Raw genomic sequence first — 26,005 nt, 5'->3', positions numbered from 1 at the left:
TGTCAATTCCTTTGAATGTCAAATTATAGTCCTGTGAAATGCATTAGTAACTAGAAGAGCAAACTTGGATTTGACTATCCACCTATGCAAGGATATGAAAGCTGGTCATTTGTTTTACACTCCACATAGCTTGGGCAGAAACTCGATCGTTCTGGCAATCTTCCAGGATTTTTCCATGTAGTCATTATCGAAGATTGAACGACAATATGGATTTTCTTGTAAACATCTCAATGAATATTGATTCTTATTGTATATTTTGGTTTAACTAGTTGTTGGGTTCTTGGATAGGAATAGGAAAAAGGCACATCAACTTGTCATAAATTTTTTTTCTCTAATCAAGGATTAAATAATTTCAAGTGTTTGCCTAGATATGTACTTTGAATAAAAACTAGTAGCAGTCTTTTTTAACATTTTAAACAGTCTCTATGTACTGGCTTTTTTAAAATACTTTATAATATTTTTAAACCAATAGTTACATTGCATTCAATTCTAGAAATTTGTTGAAATTATATGTGGTATATATCATCCCAACCCCATCCCTCCCTACAGTCAGTCTTTTGTAGGTATATTTCTTCAAATGTTCTTTTAAATAGTGTTACTCTTGAACATGCATTTGTAACATCTTTTCAAGGCTGAAAAGAATAAACATGTTCTGTTTCTCTTCAAGCTGCATCACCTGACACTAAAGTTGAATCATTGCAGCCTCTTCGTTGCTTTCAGAATTGAAATTCTGCTCAGTATCTCACTGACAGGACCTGGAATGTTCTAATAGAGACTTGATTTAACCATAACTGTTGAAGCAGAATTTAACTAGATAATTTTGAATAATCTATTTGCTTTAATGAAGCTAGCTCTTGTTGTCTTTACTCATCTTTGCTATTTTGTTTATGGGCCATGTGTAAAACTAGTCTAGATTGAATTTTGCTGTCAAGCTTCTGCCACTTAAAGCATTCAAATTTATAGTTCCTGTGCATCCCTTCTTATTTAAATATTTGATATGTGAATGACTTATTAACCATTTTATCCTGAATTTCTTGAAATTAACACTATCAATTGCTAATGTTGGTTGCGCACCATTAATTTTTGGTAATCTCCTTTCCCTCTTTATGACTGTTCAAGCTTTTAGTGATTCTTTTTGCTTCCAATTTTTTATCCATTTCCTGACACCATCTTGAATTCCCCAAGTTATTTAGATCATTGTTATTTTTTTAAATGTAACTGTAACCTGGTAGCAGACCCTTGGCTGGTCCATCCCCTACTATGGATGTCATGAACCTGTTTTTAATTTTTTTTTAAATGTAGACATACAGCACGGTAACAGGCCCTTTCGGCCATGCCACCCAATTTACACCCAATTAACTTACATCCCCAGTACGTTTCAAAAGGTGGGAGGAAGCCAGAGCCCCTGGGGACAAGTCCACCCAGACATAGGGATAACGTACAAACTTCCAGACAGTGCGGGATTCAAACCCTGATCACTGGCACTGTAAAGGCATCACGCTAACTGCTATGCAAACCATGTCTGTTGCTCCAACGTAGGTTTAATTTTTGACAATTGTAGTTAATTAAAGTTCCTTGTTACTCATTTAGCTTTTGTATGAACTTCTTTACTCTGCTAAAGCAATGCTTGCAGAATAGTTGGAGAAAAAGGTAAGAAAATGTATTCTAGGTCATGGATAGGGAGACGATAGAAGAGGACTGAAAAATTGTTAGATACGAAGATAAGAGTTCCAAAGAAAATGTTTGAAGTTGGTGTAATTTCTGTTCACCATTACTCGGAAGGAATGCTGCTCAAAAGTCAACAGTTAAATTGCTGGAGGAGGTGTTTGAAAGATAGAGAGATGCTTTTGAATTTCGTTTTTTGGGGTGGAGGTGGCAGGAATCTTTTGCAGAAGCTATGGAATAGGATTAATTTCCTCATTGTGCTTGCTAATGGGAGGTCACCAAGGAGGACTTGGTGAAATTCATTCTGGTCTTTGCCATTTTTGATTTCTATTCTTGTGCAGGAATCTCACTTATTCAGAGATAAGTGACTTTAATTCCATCTTGAGGGTGTCTCATGTCAAAGGCCCATGCTGTCACGATTTTGTTAAAACGTGAAACTTGAATGTGTACATTTGAACTCTGGAAAATCATCATTACCAATGTAGGTAAGATTCTTTTCATTTTAATTTTATTTGCCAGTTTGAGTGATTTCAGATCATGTTTGCCATGACATCGAAGTGTAATTCTTTAGTTCATTTTCATTTAAATTGTATATTACAGCTGCTTGGAATTAGGGTTTGTAAAATTACAAATTTCCAGGCTACAAACAATTTCATCGTTTAGAGAAAGGGTAATTTCTTGGTTTGTGATCTATTATGGACCACAATGGCAGATGTCTATCAAGTTTCTTCTTCTGTAATAAAAGAATGGATCTTGCATGGACTTTGTTTTGCTAGCCACCAGTAGTAACTGTATTCTTGGTTATGAAGAATCCATTAAATGACAGATGGGATGTGAAAGTCAAATGTTCCTTCAATGAACAACTGCAGTACTATTTTACAAGGTTTTAGTACTGACGTTTCGAGGGGGGTGAAAGGCCTCTTGGGCATCTTGATGGGTGCAGTTTTAACAATAATTTAATATTATGAATGTGAATCTTTGTGTGCTGCCTCAATCTGTGTATTTGAGATGAGAAAATGGTTTCAAAAATCGAATATAAAGGAATTGTAGATCACAATTAAGCATTGTCTTCTCACACACAAAAAAAATTAAATTAACAATGGTTGAAAATGAAATGGACAGGCAGCAACCACTTTACAGCAAAAGGTGTAGTGTTCCTACAAAACTACAGGTGTCATGATTTTTCCATAACAAAATCCTATCTGCACACGTTAAGATGGGAGTTAAAAATAGATGTTCTGTTTAACACAAATTCCGTGAAAATTTTTGCTGTGTTTGGTAGCGGTTTGTTCTATGATCTATAACATGGGATTTGCTTGATTCGCTGTAGTAATGCTACCAGGATGTTAGTGCAATAGATTATGAAATTGGATCCTTTCAAATGCCAGTTTTTCGTGAAATGAGAATTATGTATATATTGTCACTTTTAAAACTTCTTCATAGTGCAAGAAGTTACTGGTAATGATGCCCTTGAACTGAGCAATAAAGTGTCAAGCATTTTCATTGAGTCTGAAGTCACAGATGGTGGCACCTTTGTAATGCTGATTGATTTTTATCCATGAAGGGCATCGGTGAAACAGATGAAATTTTACAAAAATCCTGTAGCTTCACATTGCATTTTAAATTTTCTGGCAATCATAATCGAATTAAAACTTGCTTCCAAGAATCAATGGTTGTACAGCTTCTCCAACTTATGATCACCCATACTTATGGCCGGAAAAAAAGTGACGGCGTGCTTACGATAGTGACCGTCTCTCAATTGCCACTCACCAAAGATGGCGAACAAAAAGAAAAACCCATCTCCTTCTCAATCTGCTAAGAAGCCGAGAAAGAAGCTCGATTTGCAATTGAAAATGAAGGTAATCAACCAATATGAAGGAGGAAAAAAGTTAATGTGATTGCAAGAGGTCTTCAATGGTCTCCACAATTTAAAAAAAAAAGCAAACAATCCAAATGAATTTAAGCATGTTCTTCAAATGTGTGACTTCCCTTGCTTCGACTTGCGTCCATTTCGAGATCTGACCCGCCAGTCAGAATGGAACTCTGACCTACGTTGGGGAATAGCTATATAAAGTAACCACACTACATTTTAGCTTATTCAGCTTGTGTCTCTGAAGCCACATAGTAAATGCAGTAAAAGTATAATGATTTGACATAATTAAAACCTGATACCATTTAAAAAAAAATCTTAATCATTGGTGATTTCTTCATCTTGATTATTTTGAGGGTTTCCTAAATAAGGAAAGTTCACATTTAATTGGTGTGTTTTCTGTGACGTTGGGGCGCTTTGTTTACTGGGATGCAGGAACAGTTTTGGAGATATATGTACATGGAAGTTGAAAATAAAATTTCAATACTGGGACACTTTTTAGGCCACAATTCAACTATTGTACAGTACAACTCCATTATCTGAAATCTGATTCTCCAAAATCCCAAAGAAATCAGAAATCCTCATTTATCCAAAATTTTTTTGGAGCTGAACTGACCGGGTACCTCGGGCTCCCGGCAGCAGCAGGGACATTGGGCTCCCAGCACGAGTGAGGCCTCAGTGGGGCGGTGTCAGTGATCGGTGATGGCCAGCATTTTTTTAATAAGAATTAAAAATTATTTTAATGCTTAAAAAGCTTTCCTCTGTTGTATAAGCACTAGGCACTTTCAGGTGTCCAAATTCCCCGATTGTAAAGCTGCATATTATATGGCTATCGGGAGGCCACTTGAAAGTGCAGGAGGCGCCTGCGAGGTGAACTTCGTAACCCTCCTCCAGGAGGGATAATCGCCGGAGCACTGAGGTCCCCCTGGCACATGAATAAAGGGATGAAAGTCAGCTGGCGAACGCCTGACAGCTCTCCTCCCAGCTTCCCCTGCCTCCCGGCGCAGGCTGTCAGCGTGGGGACATACCGCTCAAGACGCCCCCACACTGATACTGCTGCCCCACTCTCTCCCAACAGCCCGATATGAGTCCCCACACTGCGGCGGCTGGCGCAGGCTGTCAGTGTGGGGACGTCCTGCCCACAGGCCTATATCAGTCCCCATTGTGTGGGGGTTTCATATTGGGCTGTTGGGAGAGAGTGGGGCAGCGGTGTCCTGTGCGGGACATCCCCGCACTGACAGGCCACGCCGGGGGGGCGGGGCAGCTGGGAGGGGAGCTGTCAGGTGCTCGCCAGCTGACTGTCATCCCCTTATTCATGTTGCTACTGGGCTGTTTTTATTAAATGACCAGTTCTCCAAAAAAAACGTTTTTCCGAAATGGGCCCACTCCCGACCATTTTGTAGCTAGTCCTTAGCATCATGCTCAAGGAAAAATATTAAATTCTCCTGAGAAAGTAATAGGCATTTAGTAGAGTGATGCCAAGACTGAAAGAGTTTTTCGATTTGTAGAGAGAAGAGGATAGTTCTCCTTGAAGATTATTTATTTTAAATAATATATAGGTTTAATGTAAGTGGCAAAAGTTGAGAAGGGTTTTACACAGATGGTTATAATCAAGAATACAGTTCCTGAAAGGATGGTCCAGGCAGGTTTGGTGGTAACTTTCATTGGAAATTGAATAAATACTTGAAGATGAAACATTTGGAAACCTGTAGAGAGTGGGCAGAAGAACAGATTAATTAGAGGGTGAGCAAATTTAAGTTCTTTGGAGTCACTATTTCACAGGATATTTACTGGACACAACAAACTAATAGCATAGTGAAGAAAGAATGTCAACGCCTCTACTTCCTCAGGAGTTTGCAAAGATTCGGGATTACATTAGAAACCTTGGCAAATTTCTGTAGATATTTGATGGAAAGTGTGCTGACTGGCTGCATCACAGTCTGGTATGGGGACACCTCTGGTGAAAATATCTGCACAAAGTTGTGGACACAGCCCAGGATATCACAGGAAAAACTCCCCACCATTGAGAACATCTATGAGGATTGCTGCCATTGAAGAGCAGCAGCAATCAAGGAATTGCACCACCCAGCACAAGCTCTGTTCTCACTGCTGCCATCAAGAAAGAACAAGATCTAAACATAAAGATTTTTAAAAAATGAAATATGGGAAAAGCTATGCTCCGGAACTATGAGAGATATAATAAATATGAGGTTACGCATGATACAATATAACTGGTTACACAGGCTATATATCACGCCCCAAAAGTTAAATAAGTGGGATCCAACATTATCAGATAGATGTTTTCGCTGTAAGAAGGAAACAGGAACAACAGTACATGCAATTTGGGGATGTGAGAAAATGAAAAAGTTTTGGGAAGATCTAAATCAGGTATTAAATAAAATCACAAAAAGCAACATACCAAAAAATCCAGAGATCTTTCTTCTAAGTAATATAAGAAGTAAAGAACTTGGACTCGATTTGGATGGAGCACAAAAAAAGATTTATTATGTTAGCCTTAGCTGTAGCAAAAAAATGTATAATGTCAACTTGGAAATCAGAAGAGAGCCTGAGAGTACAGCAATGGTAAATGGAAATAAATAACTGTATTCCATTAGAAAAAATAACATATAATTTTAAAAATGAAGTCAGCTTATTTGAACAAATTTGGGAACCGTTCATGGAACACAACAGAGAAGTCCTACCGCGGACCTGCACCCCCTAAAATGACAGAAGGAGAAGAAGACAAAATGAACTGACCCAGTGTGTAAAAGTAGATGACACAAATTTCTTGTTTATTTTCATTGTGTGATGACATTGTTTAATGGGTTTATTGTATTGTCTATGTTGAACGTTTAATGGGTTTGAAGGAGGGTGGGAAGGGAGGGGGGGGGAAAGGGGAGAAAATGACACTGTAAATTCAAGAGGGAAATGTTTGTGTGTATTTTGGTTAATATGGTGCATAGTGTGAAATTTTTTTTTAAGTCAGGGACTCATTTAAGGACTCTGGCACTTTTAAAAAAAAATCTGTTTTACACAGTTATTTGCATTTTTTTGTTTACATTGTATATACAGTTTTTTTGCACTATCAATTGCAGAAAGAATCTCAGGGTTGTATGTGATGTTGAGTATGAACTCTGACAATAAATCTGAATTAGTTCCTGAGTGTGTACAGAATTCTGAAAAACAAGTTATTTGCTGCTAATTGTGATTTCTTGCCTAATTTACTTGAGTAGAAACGGATTCTATATAAACCTCTTGGACATTCTCTGGAGGATTTTATTAGTGAATTACCTGTAATATTACAAGTTTCATTAAATTTCGGAATTTGAATTTTGTTTCAGGGAAGGTGATTTTTGTATTGTAATTGTGGCGTCTTGTGAACTCTTTAGACCTGCATGTAATATGCGAACAAAGTTTGTCTAACCTAATCTTCTCTTTGAGTACGAAGGTACTTGATCACGTAGAAGCCCCTATTTTAGGTTTAAAAGGTACCTAAGCAACAAGTTGGAAGTTGTGGTCACAATTTTGTCATTTCCCTTTTTATTATTTCTTTTTGATGGAAGAAATATTATTTATATATTTGGACTTCTGCAGTTTTGTTTAAGTTTCACTTCTACATATATCTAGCTATGGTAAAATTGTGGATAGATGCTAAGCAACCATGTCAGTTATTGTTACTTGCCACTTATTGATACATTTAATCCATTGTGTTACAAACTTACACTTTGTGTAAAAACAGTGCTGGAGAAGCTCAGCAGGTCAATGTCCTTTATGTGGCAAAGGTAAAAATACAATGTGAATGTTGCCTCCTGCTTTTGTGACCTCACCTCCCCCTACTCTCTTGTTTATATGCCTGCTGACTTGTTTTGCATACTTTGATGAAGGCCTCAAGCCCGAAACATTGGTTATGTATTTTTAGCATTGCTATATAAAAGACCTGCTGAGTTTCTCCAGCATTGTTATTATTTCAACCACAATGTCTACGATTTTCATGTTTTACTTTTGCACTTTGTGTAATTGGGTCCTTAATTTGCCACTTTTTTTTGTGTTGTTCTGATTCCAAAAATCAGAAGTTGGTAAGGATGGCAGGCAATGTGTTACAACCTGAGAATCATATCTGCCATTCAACAGAAGAGAAATTTGATTATTTAACAATGTAGTGAGTATTCAGCAGTGGAGTAGATTTAAAATTTAAACTAAATTGAGGATTAGAGTAAAGGTGTGGAGTTGGTATAGATCAGTTGCGATTTGACTGAACGATGCAGTGGCAAATTAGTAAATGGCTTGTAGGAATTTTGTTCTGCTTTCCCTGTCATGCTGGGGTATCACTGAAATAATTTATAATATCCATGTTTTAGTGTCTGAGTATTTAATTTGATGAAAACTGTTATCAATTAAGTTTTCTGGTTTGTGTTGTTCAGTTTGAAAAGTAAAGCAAGTTGCACTGATGCCTGAAATTATTTTATTTGCATATGTTGAAATTGTAAATGTCTATTTAAAATTGTTAATGTACATGATAGACAGCACAAAAATGGGTCATTTGGCCCATGCTGAGTAAGATGTTCAAATATGTCCTGGTTCCTAACCTGCCAATAGCATATCATTTGAGCATGGATTTTTGTTTGAAAATAATACTTGAAGTTGGGTGGGATAAACGGAATGTTCCCAAATTATTTCAAGTGGAGGTTATTGTTACTGACCATAACTTGATTTGTGTTTTGGCCTAATTGTTCTTTTTTTCCCCCCGAGTGTCTCTTATTGGGAGCATTAATTAACTTTCTTTGAATAACCATTAGCCAGTGTGCTTCTATGTAAAATGAGGACTATTGGCTTGGTGTATAAGTATCCAATAATTTATTCCTGAATGATTTGAATTTGAATAAAATCCTGCAGATGAAAGTGCGTAAGAGAACACAAATGTCATTAAATTCTCATTAAAAGTGTTTTGGAAAGTGACAGGATCTTGCAATCTTGGATCAAATAGGCAAAACATTTAAGGGTTAATTTTGTTCAATACACAAAGCGCTGGAGAAACTCAGCAGGTCACCCAGCATCCATAGGAAGCAATGGGTAAACAATGTTTTGGGTCTGAGCCCTTTATCAAGATATGAGCAAAAAGCAGGCAGGAAATTTTTAAATCTATCCTTTCACTTTTTTTGTGTACAAATGTTCATCTAGATAAAACTTCTCTAATAGTCTTGTGTGAAAGCTTATGAAAAATGTATTTGTCCTATTCTTGTGTAATAGTTTTAAAAGATGCTTTTGTTGTGAATTAGACCATAGCCAATGAATCTATGAAATTCTTCCAATTTGCTTACTTTAAAGAAACCAAAAATCAAAGCAATGTATTATCAAGTTGCAAAAGTATGTTTTGACCAGTGTCATATTTGCTATTGAATAATGCATACATAAACCCACTTAAAATGGTTGCTATAGTGACAGCAGCACATGATAAATGTAAATCTTTCTCCTTGAACAAATAATTATAAGGTGATATTGCTTAGTTTTTGACAGAATCATAGAGATTTTATTAAGAGAGGTTTTTTTTATATTTATGGTAGTCATTATTTGGCTGCTTTTATGGGTGGGCAAAACAGATTGCATCTGCAAGTTCCCATGCACTTCCTGACTGAGACTGTTTCACAGGATTCCCTTTAGATAGTGTTGTTTTAGCTTATAACATCTGCATTTCTAACTAATTCTGTGTTAAACTTGAAGGTATAAATTATCTCCCTACACCATGTTGCATATGTTATTCCATTGAAGTATGTTCAGAACTAGATTGTTCTAAAATTAGGTAATTCCTGCAGCTAATTCAGTTTGTGAAAAATCCAAGACTTGTTGAGATAAATATGAAGTGGCATGCTGGTATAGTGTAAAAATGATATTTTTGAACAAAAAGTCAGATGGAGTTATAGACTTCATTACAGCAAAAAAAAATACAAGACCAAGGAAGTTGTGATGAATATAAATTCTCAATTGTTAGTACTGTGTTCAGTATTGGTTTTGTACTTGAATGGAGAGAAGTGACTTATTGAAATGTTTCCAAAATGATGAGCTTTGGCAGGTAAATAGACTTGTGTAGCTGGAGGTCCTCTTTGGTGATTACTAGGCCTTTTCACAGTGCTGAATGTAGGTGGACCCCCTCCCCGGGAACTGGGTGAAGTTCCCGAGAAGGCTGTACCTTGAAAATCAGCAAGTGGGCATTTTCAGGAATGTCCCACCCCCAGCAATGACATCGTGAGTGACACGTTACGCACTCACAGGAATACCACCAGAACCCGCTTGTATAAATCTTAACGTTGAAGACCACTTTAACACATTCTAAAGTTAAATTGTGCAACAGAATCATCAGGTTCCAACTCTTATATAAAGGTCAATTATTTATTCTCCTGCCAGATGCCTGCATGTATTGGTAGTGAGAACATGTGCGGTGTTCGATGTTTCTTACAACAAAGCGGGCAAGTGCCGCGGCAAACGCCTGCCCTATCCTTGATGTAACCAAAGCTATGAGCTTCATGTTAAAATTACAAAAGTGATGGTGATGCAAATCTCTTGTATAATGGCCTTAAGATAATATAGTAACATGTTGAAGGCAAAGGAATGGTTTCATAAAGTCTCTGGAGCTGCAGTTTACACTGTAGTTAAGGCTCAGAAACTTGGTTTAACTTTTGTTACCAACCAGGGATTGACAGATTAGCTTTAAAATAACTATGTGGAGATGTTAAATGCAGGCATCCACAGGTGCTGTAAGAATTCCAGCATTGCCACATGTCATTCTGTGATTGTCAGGCTTTGCCATGATGGGGCTTTTAAATATTAATTACTTAATCACTTATTTGAACACTTTCAAGCTAAAATAGACTGTCACCTGCAAAAACCTACATGCAGATGTTTTGTACAGTTAAAGTATTGAGGGAAATTGAAAGAACGTTACAAGATGGAGTTACTGGTTGGCGGGATATGACAGAGTGATGGAAAATCTTGGCCAACTTTTTAACAAAAAAGCGACATTCTCCTTTTAAGTATTTCTGGCAATTGCAGTAGATGGTGCTGCGTAGAGACCTTGTTATAGCATTAATAAAGAGAACAGACAACTGAATGCTGCTCTGTTTTGCATAATGTTAACCTTTCTTCCATCTCCAGATACTCGGTTCCAGAACCGTCAGTAGCATTTTTTTCTTCCAGCTTGTTGTAAACTTGGTTATTTATACATCAATTAAGTTTTAAAGTGAACTTAAAACTTCAAGGAACTGAATAATAATGATGAAAAGTAATAGTTTGATTCATAAATTGTCTTTTGCATGAAAAGCAAAAGTTGCAAAATCCTCAGAGGTGGATCGCCAATGTGATGCATTCAGCGCTGATGTCACAAAGCCTTGGTAAGGCATTTGTTGTTTCTCACTGCCAGAAGGGGATTGGCAGGTGAACTTAGCTGGGCTCCTAGAGTACCCCCCACCTACGTATTGGAGCCCGGTCAGTTTTGACCAGCCGTGCCCAATTCGACCTTTTCACATCCCGCAATTCCTAGGTAGGTAACCGATTAAATTGCCTGGTTTACCCACTTGTTCACACCATAGGAAAAGACCTACTGATAGAGATGTTTATGTCTCTAAAATGGTGTAAATAATGGGAATGTTTTCCCTTTAGAAGAGAAGTTAAAACCTGGGGGAGACAGGAGTTGTAGAATGTAGATAATTGACAAAAAATTATGGGAAATTTTACACAATGTTTGTGGATTGCACTGAATGTAGGTGTACTGGTTAAGGATGCTTCACTAGTGGTTGTCAAAAGGATGATAAATAAGAATTTAAGGGTGTGGAAGAAGGGTTTGGCAGAAGATTAGCTGGATTGCTCTTGGCTTCATTATTTGATTTTTTTTGTGCTGATGTATTTCACTTTGAACTATGTTTTCTTCTCTTTGAAAATCCTATTAAGAATTTTTTGTGACTCTAATGTGATACTAGTGGCATAAAGACTACTAGCTTTATTCAGAGTTGAACCTTTGGCCCACCATTTCCTCACTGATCAGAGGACATTAATCTTTATTACTTTCAGATATGTTCTATGCCTAGGCAATTCAAGTGCTTAACCAGACTCCTCTTAAATATGGTCAGTAGCTCTGCTTCCATCACTCTAGTACTTGCTTCCCTCTAGGTGAAAGAGATACCCCTCAAATGCCCTTCAAATGTCATCGTTTCCTGCATTGTACCCAATCAATATCCCTCATAATTATATGTATCATCATCCTTTGACCTCCTCTGCTCCAAGGAGAAAACACCCGATCTCTCATAACTAAAGTGCTATATCAAAAACACCATCCTGGTGAATCTCAGAATGCTCTCCAGCAGTTGGGTGTGCTAATATGATGAGTTTAAATAAAGTTTTCATGTCCTCAAAATATCTTAAATCACTTCACAGAAATATATTGCTTCAGATCTGAAGGAATGTAGGAGAAAATAGCATATCTGTGTGTACAAAATTGTTTCAACAGCAAATTGACAATGCAAAGATGACTGTTCTTTGAGATGTTGATTAAAAGAGGGTCAGGCCATCATTCTCTTTGATTAAAATTTGATCTATTTTATGCTTGGAAAAGCCATTTAAGGTCTCAGGTGAAAGCTGCACTTTGCTAATACTGCAATGCAAGATTGGTTGAAAGTTTTGTGCCTATATCTAATGTGAACTAAACTATTAGACTCTGAGACAAATGATGCCAGTGATGTCACGAGAATATTCATAGATCACAGAAGTGATCAAGATGATTGTAGACTTCAGAAGAGTAGGGATGACCACCCTCCACTTCACATAAGTAACTCTACAATAGAGAGAGTGGAGAGCACCAAGTTCCTTGGAGTCCACTGAAGTAATGACCAATCGTAGACACATCATCTCACTTGTCAGGAAGGTGTGAGCAGACTGAGGTGGTCAAGGTTACTGGTCACCATCTTGTCAACCTTTTTCAAGAGTATCTTGGTTGGCTGCATCAGAGAGTGATATAGCTGCTGTAGAGCATTGGATTGGAGGTCAATGCCAAGGACCAGAAGAGCGGGAGAGAGGATGACTGGGGTCTGCCTCCCTTGCCCTGCATCATAGCATCAGACGATGCTATAGCCTTGTCGCTTCACTCTGTCCTGGCCCACCTGGAGAACAACACCTCCTCGACTAGGCTGTTCAGCTCGGCATTTAATACAAGAATTCTCAGAGGCTGGTGGAGAAGTTGTCCTCGCTGAGACTCAACACCCCTCTCTGTAACTGGATCTTGGACTTCCGAACAAAGACCATTCCATCCGGGTCATTAGCAGAATATTGGGCACTGGTGCACCTCAGGGCTGTGTGCTCAGCCTGCTCCTGTTCAAGCTATCGACCCACAATTGCATCGCCAGATCCAGCTCCAACAGTGTTATCAAGTTTGCAGATGTGAAGCCACATGTCCCAATCATTATGGTGTCCTGATATGATGATACAATATATAAAAAGTGCTGTAATTTCTACATACTCAAATGAAAATGTATACAAATTTTTAATAAAATCTGCACTTTAATCACATGTGAATTGTTTGATTACAAAGTTAAAACTGTGCCAGGGCAAATAAAGGAAAAAAATGTATTTGATGAGCTTAAATTATTTTTTTTTAATTAAGACAATTTAATCAAAGATTATAAGGTGACAAAATATCACATTTATTGGGATTTTGGAGCAGCAGATCCAGAAGGTGATTTATTGTGTACATTTCCAGAAATTTGATAATATTGTCTTACTACCAAATTCTTAAATATGATTACTTGTGGTTTTGTGTACTTGTTAAAAAAAATTAATAAATTGCATTTTAAAAATTAATATTTATTAAGATGTACTTCATTGTATTGCTGGTGTCAATATAATGTTCAACATGATTAAATTTATAAATGTACTATAACTATGCAAAAGACACAATTTATGACGGACATAGAAAAAATGCAAGTTGTTTATTAGGAATTAGTTTTTTATTTTTTATTTTTCACACTATAAACCACATTGATCAAGATACATACATTTTCCTTTTCAAATATATACAGTGTCATTTTCTCCCTCCTCCCCTCCCTCACCTCCCCTCCCACTTATTTAAAGTTCAGAATCTAAGATACATTAAACCCATTAAACAATGTTGTCACTCAATAAAAATAAACAAGAAATTCCACTGAGTCAGTTCTTTTCATTCTCTTCTCCTTCTGTCATTTTAGGTGGTAGATGTCCACGATAGGTTTTCTCTATTGTGTTTCATGTATGGCTCCCATAATTGTTCAAATATTGTAATGTTATTTCTTAAATTATATGTTATTTTTTCTAATGGAATACATTTATTCATTTCTATATACCATTGTTGTATTCTCAAATTATCTTCTAATTTCCAGGTTGACATAATACATTTTTTTGCTACAGCTAGGGCTATCCTAACAAATCTTTTTTGTGCTCCATCCAAATCAAGTCCAAATTCTTTGTTTTTTATATTACTTAGGAGGAAGATCTCTGGGTTTTTTGGTATATTGCTTTTTGTGATTTTATTTAGTATCTGGTTTAGATCTTCCCAAAATTTTTTCACTTTCTCACATGTCCAGATTGCATGAACTGTTGTTCCCGTTTCATTTTTACAGCGAAAACATCTGTCTGATACTGTTGGGTCCCATTTATTTAACTTTTGAGGTGTAATGTATAACCTGTGTATCCAGTTATATTGTATCATACGTAACCTTGTGTTTATTGTTTTATTCTCATGGTTCCGGAGCATAGTTTCTCCCATGTTTCATTCTTTATCTTTATGCTTAGATTTTGTTCCCATTTTTGTTTGGTTTTACCATTTGTTTCCTCATTCTCCTTTTCTTGTAGTTTAATATACATGTTTGTTATAAATTTTTTGATTATCATTGTATCTATAATCACATATTCAAAATTACTTCCTTCTGGTAACCTCAGACTGTTTCCCAATTTGTCCTTCAAGTAGGATTTCAGTTGGTAGTATGCCAACCTTGTATCGTCAGTTATATTATATTTATCCTTCAATTGTTCAAAGGATAATAGTTTATTTCCTGAAAAACAATTCTCTATTCTTTTGATCCCTTTTTTCTCCCATTCTCTAAAGGAAAGGTTATCTATTGTAAAAGGGATTAGCTGATTTTGCGTCAGTATTAGTTTTGGTAGTTGGTAATTTGTTTTATTCCTTTCTACATGAATCTTCTTCCAGATGTTGAGCAGATGATGCAATACCGGAGAATTTCTACGTAGTACCAATTTTTCATCCCATTTATATATGTTCAGGTATCTTTTCCCCTATTTTATCTAGTTCTAATCTAGTCCAATCTGGCTTTTCCCTTGTTTGATAAAAATCTGATAGGTATCTTAATTGTGCGGCTCTATAATTTTAAAGTTTGGTAGTTGTAAGCCTCCTTGTTTATACCATTCTGTTAATTTATCTAGTGCTATCCTCGGTTTCCCCCCTTTCTATAAGAATTTCCTTCTTATTTTCTTTAAATCCTTGAAAAATTTCTCTGTTAATCATATTGGTAATGTCTGAAATAAATATTGTATCCTTGGGAAAATGTTCATTTTAATACAGTTTATCCTTCCTATCAGTGTTAGTGGTAAATCTTTCCAATGCTCTAAGTCGCCTTGTAATTTTTTAATTAGTGGATAATAATTGAGTTTATATAGATGGCTGAGGTTTTTATTTATTTGTATACCTAGATATCGCATTGCTTGCGTTTGCCATCTGAATGGTGATTCTTTCTCAAATTTTGAGAAATCCGCATTATTTATTGGCATTGCTTCGCTTTTATTTGCGTTAATCTTGTACCCCGACGCTTCTCCATATTCCTTCAATTTCCTATGTAATTCTTTTATTGATATTTCTGGTTCTACTAAGTATATTATAACGTCATCTGCAAATAGACTGATTTTATATTCCTTGTCTTTTATTTTTATCCCTTTTATTTTATTTTCTGTTCTTATCAGTTCTGCCAATGGTTCTATGGCTAATGCGAACAGTAAAGGAGATAGTGGGCATCCCTCCCTTGTTGATGTGCTTAAGTTAAATTGTTTTGATATATATCCGTTTACTGTCACTTTCGCCAATGGCCCCTTATATAATGCTTTAATCCAATTAATATATTTCTCTGGTAAGCTGAATTTTTGTAGTACTTTAAATAAATAATTCCATTCTACTCTGTCAAAGGCCTTCTCTGCGTCTAAAGCAACCGCTACTGTTGGAGTTTTATTTCCTTCTACTGCATGAATTAAGTTAATAAATTTACAGATATTGTCTGTTGTTCGACTTTTTTTAATAAATCCAATTTGGTCTAGATTTACTATTTTTGGTACATAGTCGGCTAATCTGTTTGCTAATAGTTTAGCTATTATCTTGTAATCTGTGTTAAATAAAGATATTGGTCTATATGACGCTGGTATAAGTGGATCTTTCCCTGTCTTTGGTATTACTGTAATTATTGCTGTTTTACATGACTCTGGTAAGCTTTGTGTTTTATCAATCTGGTTGATTACTTCCAGAAGGGGAGGAATTAATAAATCTTTAAATGTTTTATAGAATTCTATTGGGAATCCATCCTCTCCTGGTGTTTTATTGTTCGTTAGTTTTTTTATTATCTCCTGTATTTTTTCTATTTCAAATGGTTCTGTTAATTTATTTTGTTTCTCTGTTTGTCATTTCAGTAGTTCAATTTTAGTTAAAAATTCATCTATTTTATCTTCTTTCCCTTAGTTTTCAGTTTGATATAGTTGTTCGTAGAATTCTCTAAAGTTTTCATTAATCTCCGTTGGATTATATGTGATTTGCTTGTCTTTTTTCCTTAATGCCAATGCCATTCTCTTAGTTTGTTCTGTCTTAAGCTGCCACGCTAGAATTTTGTGCTTTTTTTCTCCTAGTTCATAATATTTCTGTTTTGTCTTCATTATGTTCTTTTCCACCTTGTATGTTTGTAGTGTTTCATATTTTATTTTTTTATCTGCCAATTCTCTTCTTTTAGTTGTGTCTTCCTTCATTGCTAATTCTTTTTCTATATTTGCTATTTCCCTTTACAGCTGTTCTGTTTCCTGGTTGTAGTCCTTCTTCATCTTGGTTACATAACTTATTATTTGCCCTCTGGTGAACGCTTTCATTGCGTCCCATAGTATAAACTTATCTTTCACTGATTCCGTATTTATTTCAAAGTACATTTTAATTTGTCGTTCAATTAATTCTCCAAAATCCTGCCTTTTAAGTAGCATGGAGTTTTATCTCCATCTATACATTCCTGGTGGGATGTCCTCTAACTCTATTGTCAATAACAGGGGGGAGTGGTCTGATAATAGTCTAGCTTTATATTCCGTTTTCCTAACTCTCTCTTGCATGTGAGCTGATAACAGGAATAGGTCTATTCTTGAGTATGTTTTATGTCTGCTCGAATAATATGAATATTCCTTTTCATTTGGGTGTTGTTTCCTCCATATATCCAAAAGTTGCATTTCTTGCATCGATTTAATTATAAACTTTGTTCTTTCTATTAATTTTTTTTTCCAGTTTTATCCATGTTTGAATCCAAATTAAGATTGAAATCCCCTCCTATTAGTATGTTCCCTTGCGTATCTGCTATCTTCAAAAAGATATCTTGCATAAATTTTTGATCTTCATTAGGTGAATATACATTGAGTAAATTCCAAAACTCCGAATATATCTGACATTTTATCATTACATATCTCCCTGCTGGATCTATTATTTCCTCTTCTATTTTAATTGGTACATTTTTACTGATTAATATAGCTACTCCTCTAGCTTTTGAATTATATGATGCTGCTGTTACATGTCCTATCCAATCTCTCTTTAATTTTTGTGTTCCACTTCGGTTAAGTGTGTCTCTTGAATGAATGCTATATCAATTTTTTTTCAATAAATTTAAAAGTTTCTTCCTTTTGATTTGGTTATGTATTCCATTAATATTTAAAGTCATATAATTCAACATAGCCATCTTATACTTTGTTTATCTTTCATTTCCATTTCCTCATCATCACCTTTCCTTCTTAACCATTTCTGGTTTTTTTTAAGCACATTATAAGACAACATTTCTAAAACATAAAATATTTCCATTACTCTCCCATCTAAAAATCCTTTAACCCCCATTATCCCCTCCCCTTCCTGAGTTGCCCTTTGTCCCTTGTCGGGCAACCACATCTCCCCTCTCCATTTGGATTTGCGAAATCACTCGCAAACGTCAACTGATTTCGCAGTGACCGTAATTCTTCCCCGCCCAGCCCCCCCAGAAAAGATTTTAATCTTCATATATAACAAAGGTCACTCTTAATTCCCTCCTTACTTCCTCTCTTTCCTTACTTTCCCTTATTAATTCTTATCTATACTCTATATATTTTCTTTTAAATATACATACACACATACATATAGTTTGTGGTAATTTTTGCTCTCGTTACATGTCTTCATCTCTCTGTCTGTTTTGTAGTTGTTCTGCAAATTTTCGTGCTTCCTCCGCATCCGAGAATAGTCTGTTTTTCTGCCCTGGAATAACTATTTTAAGTACCGCTGGGTACTTTAGCATAAATTTATATCCTTTTTTCCATAGGATCACTTTTGCTGTATTAAACTCCTTCCTCTTCTTCAGGAGTTCAAAACTTATATCTGGATAGAAAAAAAAATTTTGACCTTTGTATTCCAGTGGCTTTTTGTCTTCTCTTATTTTCTTCATTGCTTTCTCCAATATATTTTCTCTTGTTGTATATCTTAGGAATTTTACTAAAATGGATCTTGGTTTTTGTTGTGGTTTAGGGGCTAATGTTCTATGTATCCTTTCTGTTTCCATTTCTTCCTGTAATTCTGGTCTTCCTAGGACCCTGGGGATCCAATCTTTTATAAATTCTCTCATATTCTTGCCTTCTTCATCTTCCTTAAGGCCCACTATCTTTATATTATTTCTTCTATTATAATTTTCCATTATATCTATCTTCTGAGCTAACAGCTCTTGTGTCTCTTTAACTTTTTTATTAGATTCTTCTAATTTCTTTTTTAAGTCCTCTACTTCCATTTCTACGGCTGTTTCTCATTCTTCCACCTTGTCCACTCTTTTTCCTATATTTGACATGAAAATCTCTAATCTATTCATCTTTTCTTCTGTACTTTTTATTTCACTAAATTCTTGTGATTGCCATTCTTTTATTGATTCCATGTATTCTTTTAAAAAAAATATATCCATGTACTTGCCCTTCCCTTCTTCTTCCATTTCTCTGTGTTCTTCCTCTTCTTCCTCTGGGTTGGTCATCTGTTGTTTATTTGATTTCCTTTTACTCTCTTTCTTGTTCTCATTGTTTTCTATGTTCTCCTCTTGCTGCTGTGTTGTGGCTGTCAATTTCAGCTGTGGAGATCGACTCCTCAGCTGGTCCCCCCTCCCGTCAGTGTTTTTTTTTGTCTTGCGCGGTTGCGCACTTTTGCTTGGCTCCGCGAGCCATTTTTGTAGTCCCGAGCTCAGGACTTCGACTGACCTGAGGGAGCGGGCTTCTCTTTCCACAGCGGGCCTCCTCGGACAGATAAGGCCTTCACCTTCTTCTTCCGATGTATTTTCTTCTTCTCTTCTTTCCTTTGCTTTCGACTTTTCTTTCTTCGTTGCCATTTTCTTCCCACCTTTACTTTCACTTTATTTTAATTTTTGTGTTTGTGCCTTTGTGTTTTCTCTGTTTTTTTAAAAACTTTTCCGGAGAGGGCTGGAGTTCCCCGACCATCCACTACTCCATCACGTGACTCCTTATTAGGAATTAGTTAACCACATATATATATATTTGCATTTGCATCATCCATACAGTAAAAATCTTTCACATGAGTGTTTGGAAATTTTGGCCATTTTAAAAAGGTGTAAAGACATGGTTTTTTGATCAAAAATCTAAGATTTTCACATTAGACCAATGATGAGGTCATTGTTAGGATCCCAGCAAATGTGTTCATTCCAAGCCAGCCAGATGGAACCAACTGTTGTGAATCTTAAATATTGGAGGTTATGTTGTGATGGAGTCGGAAACCATTGTTCACCAGGGAACTTCCATAGTCATCTATGCATGGAGCCAGGCATCAATTGGGAAAACTGAACTTGGCTGGGAAAACTGATCTTGGTCACAGAACTTGAACTAATAACTTCCTGAGCACTTTAATGCAATAACACCATCTACAAATTTGCCGACAAAACCATGGTAGTGGTATAAAAGAGGGGGATGGGTCAGCTTTCAGGATGGTGATTGAAAACGTGGCTAAATGGTGCAACAGTAACCTTGCACTCAGTGTCACCAAAACTAAGGAGCTGATTGTTGATTTCAGGAAAGGAAAGCCAGATGTCAAAATCCAGTGATCATTGTGGGATCAGAGGTGGAGAGGGTGAGCAAATGTAAGTTCTTGGGAGTCACTATCTTGGAAGATCTTTTCTGGATCCAACACACCAGTGGAAAGGTGATGGCACGACTGCGGTTGCAGCAGGCGCCACTCTGGATCCCAAGACTGCTATAACTAGTAAGTAGACACACCATGCACAAAACAGGATTTGAAAGATTCTGTGATATGCAGTGAGTCTGGAACTGTATCCTGGGTTGCCAAACAAGTGAGTCGCTGAAACGAAGACACAAGGTTTGCAGCTGGACGGTTGTGGAGAGAGGCCTATTGAAGAGACTGAGCTGCGGGGTCTCTTGGCGATGTGGCCTCTGCCTTCTAGTGGTGCCTGCTTCAATGGTCATGGAAATGGTGCACTGTGGCAGATATAGAGGTGGTGTCCCTATCCGACCGGAGCAATGGAGTAGTGTTAACCCTGAGAAATCCAAAGGATATGTTGATCTGAGGCGCGAGGCCTCAAGGTGTTCAAATCATCCGAGGTTAGGGAGGCTTTGAGGCAAGCTGTTTCTCTGCTGCCTCAAGAAACTGTGACTTGGTAGTTTTCCTCTTGAAGCTAGCAAACTTTAACATCTAAGTTGCCGATGCTGGTATACCAGCCATAAGATGATTGCAGTTGAACTTGTTGTCACATCCAAATGTATTTGCGAACGAGGTTATTTGTGTTCACCACTTGTTCTTTGAAGTCTGGTGTTTGTAGTACTGTTGTTCATTTGAAATTGGAAAGTTGTTCATTGCTGCGATTGGGAGGAACGGGTATAGTTTGAACAATGATCTAAGTGGTGTAGTCTATGTAAAAAGATGGCTGCGCTGGTGTAATTTGGTGGCTGCCTGCTATCATTTAAATAGCAACCAATGTATTCCTCATTGTATGTTCAGTGCTTTGGATCCATGTGCGTTGTGTTAAATGCGCTATAATAAATAAACTGCTACTGTGATTATTACCACCAATGGCATCATGAAGAAAACACACCAGCGCCTTTAATTTCTCTGGAATTTGTGGAGGTTTGGTATGACATCAGAAACCTGGCAAATTTTTAGAGGTAGAAAGTGTGCTGATAGGCTGCATCACGGTCTGGTATGGAAACACCAATGCCCCTGAGCGAAAAGCCCCGCAAAAGGTAGTGGACACAGTCCAGGCTATCACAAGCAAAACTCTCCCTGCTATTGAGTATATCTACAGGGAGCAGCAGCAGCAGCGATCATCAAAGGTCCTCACCGCCCAGCACACGCTCTGTTCTTGCTGCTGCCATCAGGAAAGAGGTCTAGATGCCACAAGATTCGTATCACCTGGATCAGGAACAACTATTACCCCTCCACTATCAGGCCCATCAATGACTGTCTCATTTAAGGACTCCTTTGCATTTTATTGATTTTCTTCTTGTTGTCTCTGAATCGCACAGTCGGTTTTAGTTTTTTGTTTACATGTTTTACGCTACGTGCAGTTTATTTTTTGCACTACCAATTAGTGGTAATTTGCCATGCCCACAGGAAAAAAAAATCTCAGTTGTATGTGATGTCACGTATGTACTCTGACAAATCTGAAATCTTGTGCTGCTACGAAGTCACCTTTACGATGATGGTTAAACAGTAGATTAACTGTTGTCTTAGTCAGGTCGTGGTTCGGAGGTTGGTGACTTGAATATATCTCAAATCATTTAATGCCTTGGATCTCTTTAGAAGTGGAAAATTGAATATTTTGTTTAACATTTTAAAAAAAAGCTCTATTTTGATGCCAGTTCACCATTGTCATGTATTGAAATAGAAATTTTCAGAAAGATAGCTTTGCAGTTATTTTTTTGAAATATTAATTTCCAAAATTATAATGTTCTTTATGTGGTAATGTAAGAGATATTGAGATAGTTGATCCAAGATGGGCATTCTGTTACTATAACTGAGTACACAAAGTTGATTCTTGGCTGTTCTGGGAATTGTATTTAATTTTTAGTTCTATTTCACAATTTACTTCCTCCTGGCTACTCATGTTGAGATTTTCCTTACCCACACTATCCTTCGTCATTTGAATGCCTATTTTACCAAATGTACTTGGAGACCATTATACTGACAATCGGAATTGCTTGTTTATTTAAAGATTTGAGTGACTTCATCTCCAAATAATTCCGAAAAGTTGAATTTACAAGATTATCAGGCATGGTAAAACTTTAGACCACCCCCAAGAGCTAATTACTGTACAAACGTGGCCTAAACCAAAGATAATTGTGTTGATTTATCATATGGTATCACTTGCTACCCACATGTATGCACCTCTATAGCAATAGCCAAGCAATTTTCTTTAAAACCTGTTTTTTTTGTGTAAAGTCCACTGCACTAATGGCGAAAAACAAACTTTAGATGTTGAAAATTTGAAATAAAAGCCAGAAAATGCTGGAATCAGCTAGCTAATCAGGAAAGATACAGGTCCAAGACTCTGCGTTAGTTGTGAAAATTTGCTATAAATATTCTTCCAAAGGGATACTAAATCAAATTGCATGATTGTTCTCTTGCTTGTCACAGATTACTTCATGACTGCTTTTACTTCCCTGGGAAACTTGCTGAGGAACTGAATGGTTTTGCATTTCAGGTCACATCAGGATCTCTTTATTAACCTCTGTGCTTCTGCATAAGACTTTGGACTTCTGTCACAGCTTTCAAAGGAACTATGTTTCTGCAATCTTGAATTGTAATTTAGTACACTATATACAAATGCATTAGAAAAATTCTCCAAGTGGAAAGGAGGCTACTGCAGTATTGTGAAACAATTCTTCAGTGCCTAACAATAACATTTATTTGAAACAATGAACTTTGGTTAACATGTCTGTCTCTGCTAAGAGTGTAGTAAATAACCAATGCAATGCCTCAAACCGTGCATCTTGGCGCCTCACAGTTTGGCGGGCAGCAGCCTCCTTTGAAGAAGACCGCAGAGCCCACCTCACTGACAAAAGGCAAAGGAGGAAAAACCCAACACCCAACCCCAACCAACCAATTTTCCCTTGCAACCGCTGCAATCGTGTCTGCCTGTCCCGCATCGGACTGGTCAGCCACAAACGAGCCTGCAGCTGACGTGGACTTTTTACCCCCTCCATAAATCTTCGTCCGCGAAGCCAAGCCAAAGAAAGAAGAATTACTGTACAGTGTGGAAATCTATAACATACCTGTCAATTCTCAGTCCTCTCCGATTTGCATGAAAGATGCTGAATGGATTTAGAGATGATATGCATAATATTATTGTATTTTCAGTTTGAAACATTTGACATTATCAGTCTTTGTAAAATCAATCCTTTACAGTTCATTATTGAATGTACAAATAAAATATCAGAATTGGCTCTAAATTGGGAATTGGAAGGGATAAAAAGATTTCAGGAAAATTGCAGTCATCAGTGAAGTAATGTTAAGAAAATTGTCAGACTATGGATTTGCAAATTTCAGGATTCAGTTGGCCTGCAATGTGGTTGACACATTGATTTTAATTTTACAAAATTCCTTAACTTTGTGTAAGGCCACATTTGATTGAAAAATAGCAAATAGAACTTTATTTGAAACAAGAGGCAGAAAACAAGAAACAACAATCCAGTTAGCATCACATCTGTCTGGGGGAAATGTTAATTAAAGATTTTGTAGTGTTGCACTTGCATTCAAGGTAATCTAACAAGATCATCTTGGTTTTGTGAAGGGTAAAGAGCGTTCAACCAATTTATTGGATTTTGCAGAAGTCATTGTGATTTAGTTTGTAGTTTCTAAATAACCATTTTCTTCCATTGCAGATCTTGATACAATATGGTGAAAAATACAAAGCTCCTGAAGAACTCCTACCTTTATTGGAAGTCTATCGGATTTCTATCCAGAATTATACAAGTGCAAGGCCTTACCTCTCTACAGAGTGTGCTCACATTAATTTTGTACTTGGTCAGTTAGCAGTGTAAGTATCTCTTCAATTGATGGCTCTTTTAAAAAAGAAACTAGAAAAGTAAGAATTTATTATCTGTATAGAAACTAAATTATTGTTTTTGACTATTTTGGTGGCCTGTAATGGGGTGTGACTTGTAAAATGTTTGCTGCAGATGAAAATTATTAGTACTTATTAAGTCTTTAGTGATAATTCAGTGCATATAAGGAAATCTTTTACATCTGGATCCAAGCATGTTAAGGGAATGAATTACTTTTGTGAAATATATAAAACCAAATTACATTTCATGAAAACATTAAGGCAATAATGTTTTGTCAACAAAACAACTTTTAGTTCAGTAACTTGTTCAATATTTTAAAAAAAAAAAAATTTTTTTACTAGGCTTGTCCAGCAAGTGCCTTCTGTTATATAATTGGAAGCCTGGACCTTTCATTTTTTAAGAAGATGTAATATATTTAATATTTCATAAAATAGGTCAAACTTTTTAAAAAAAAAAAAAGACAGATTATCCATATTCTTTAATAATTGTAGGAGCTGTTTTGAACTGCTACTTTCACTTCCTGATGAAGTTCCTCAAGATGTATGGCTGCAGCTGCAACAGACATTGCAGGTGAGGGAATTGGTTCAGAAACTCAGTTAAATGTCTGATACTTCAAACAAAACAATGCCCTTTGGGTTGTTGAACTGGTTTTGAGTTGATTTCATAAAATGCAAGTCTAAAATTTATTCTTAAAGTGATCACCATTTTAAAGTGTTTGAATATACACATGTTCATATGTTGTGCATTTAATGTTTAGAATAAAACACACCCTGCATTGAAAGCAACTCTTATTTAGATCTTCAGTGAAATAATTTCACTTTGGGGAAATAGTCATGTCCAAACTCAACTGACAACTAATCTTTCTTAATTTTAGTTAAAAGAAATATTGTTTTTATAAATATTGGAATGTGAGCTATGCTTGCAGGGCCAGTGGCCAATGTTTAATGCCTTGGACTACAGTCCTTCTGATGAAAGTGCTCCCTCAATCTGTTCTGTGAAGAGCCTTGACCAGCTGTATACTCTCCCAATAGATTGCAGTGCATCTTTTGTATGTGGTTATGTGCATTTATGTTGCTTGTTTTGTGGCAAAAATTGAGCGTTTGAAAGTGGCATTGGCAAGTTGCCACATTTTATAGATTGTACATGTTGCAACCACATTGTGTCAATGGTTGGTGAATTAATGGGGTGTCCAGTCAGACCACTTTGTTTTAAGCTTTATTGGTGAATTTCCATTAATGTAGACAAATAGAGAATATCCAAATGTACTCCTGATGTGCCTGGCAGTTAGAACATCTTGCACAGTCACAGAGTGAGGTACTGGGAACCAAATACCCAGCTCGAACTTGCTCCTCTAAACATTGCTGTGTTATGACCCCAGAGGACCCCAAAACCCAGCAACAATAGAAATTCACCAAGACAAATGGTTGCTTAAACAAAAGCTGCTTTTAATGATCTTCAAACATGAAAACAGGATCAAACTTTAACTTATTATTATTAACTTAACCTAATTTAACCGCCTTCTAATTCTAAGCTCACGTATATGTAATGTATATGTAAGTTCAGAAAAGTTATTTGATTCACAGTCCAATCTCACTTCTCACTCCTCCAAGTTCACTGGTTGCAGGCAATTCTTATACTGTGCACAGAATTTAACATTTCTGAATTTCGCCAGGCTTTGGTGCTTGAATGGTTACTGCTCAGCAAGGTTCTTGTTGATTTGTTGCTTATTGGACACCCACAGCTGATTCCTTCTGAACAGCCATTTCAGTGTCTTGCCGAAGAAAATTGCCCCATCAGGGTTTTCCAGATGATAACCTCTTTCTTTCAGTTCCTTTTTGTTTCCCTTATTTCAAGTGAAATATTATGCAGCCAGTTCTCTCCTCTTGTATGGATCACAAGGGCTCTGTCTCTCTGAGAAAACGACATGACCGTCACTCAGATTGATCTAATCTTCCGAGTTCGTTCATCTGTTGCTTTCCAAAACAATAACCTAGTACTCCACAGCATCTCCAATTAACACCTATTTGTGAAGTCCTTATAGGCATTCTTCAATTTTTTTTTGCAAAGGCACCCTGAGCCTGGCTTGAGCAGAACTCTGGCATTTTAAATGAGATCTGTTTTGAAGTG

General features: G+C 36.6%; 1 protein-coding gene across 1 annotated transcript in view; it reads left to right on the top strand.

The window, feature by feature from the left end:
* Window positions 1–26,005, top strand: part of rlf (RLF zinc finger) — a 51,444-nt gene that overhangs the window by 5,649 nt on the left and 19,790 nt on the right. Inside the window, exons 2-3 of the mRNA XM_069895195.1 lie at window positions 23,696–23,850; window positions 24,370–24,448. Of these exons, the coding sequence (XP_069751296.1) occupies window positions 23,696–23,850; window positions 24,370–24,448 (234 nt within the window). The remainder of the gene's footprint in view (window positions 1–23,695; window positions 23,851–24,369; window positions 24,449–26,005) is intronic.

The sequence above is a fragment of the Narcine bancroftii genome, chromosome 8 (assembly GCF_036971445.1).
Source record: "Narcine bancroftii isolate sNarBan1 chromosome 8, sNarBan1.hap1, whole genome shotgun sequence".
Lineage (NCBI taxonomy): Eukaryota > Metazoa > Chordata > Chondrichthyes > Torpediniformes > Narcinidae > Narcine > Narcine bancroftii.
Note: the sequence above shows the minus strand (reverse complement) of the source record. Positions and strands in the feature narration are given on the sequence as shown.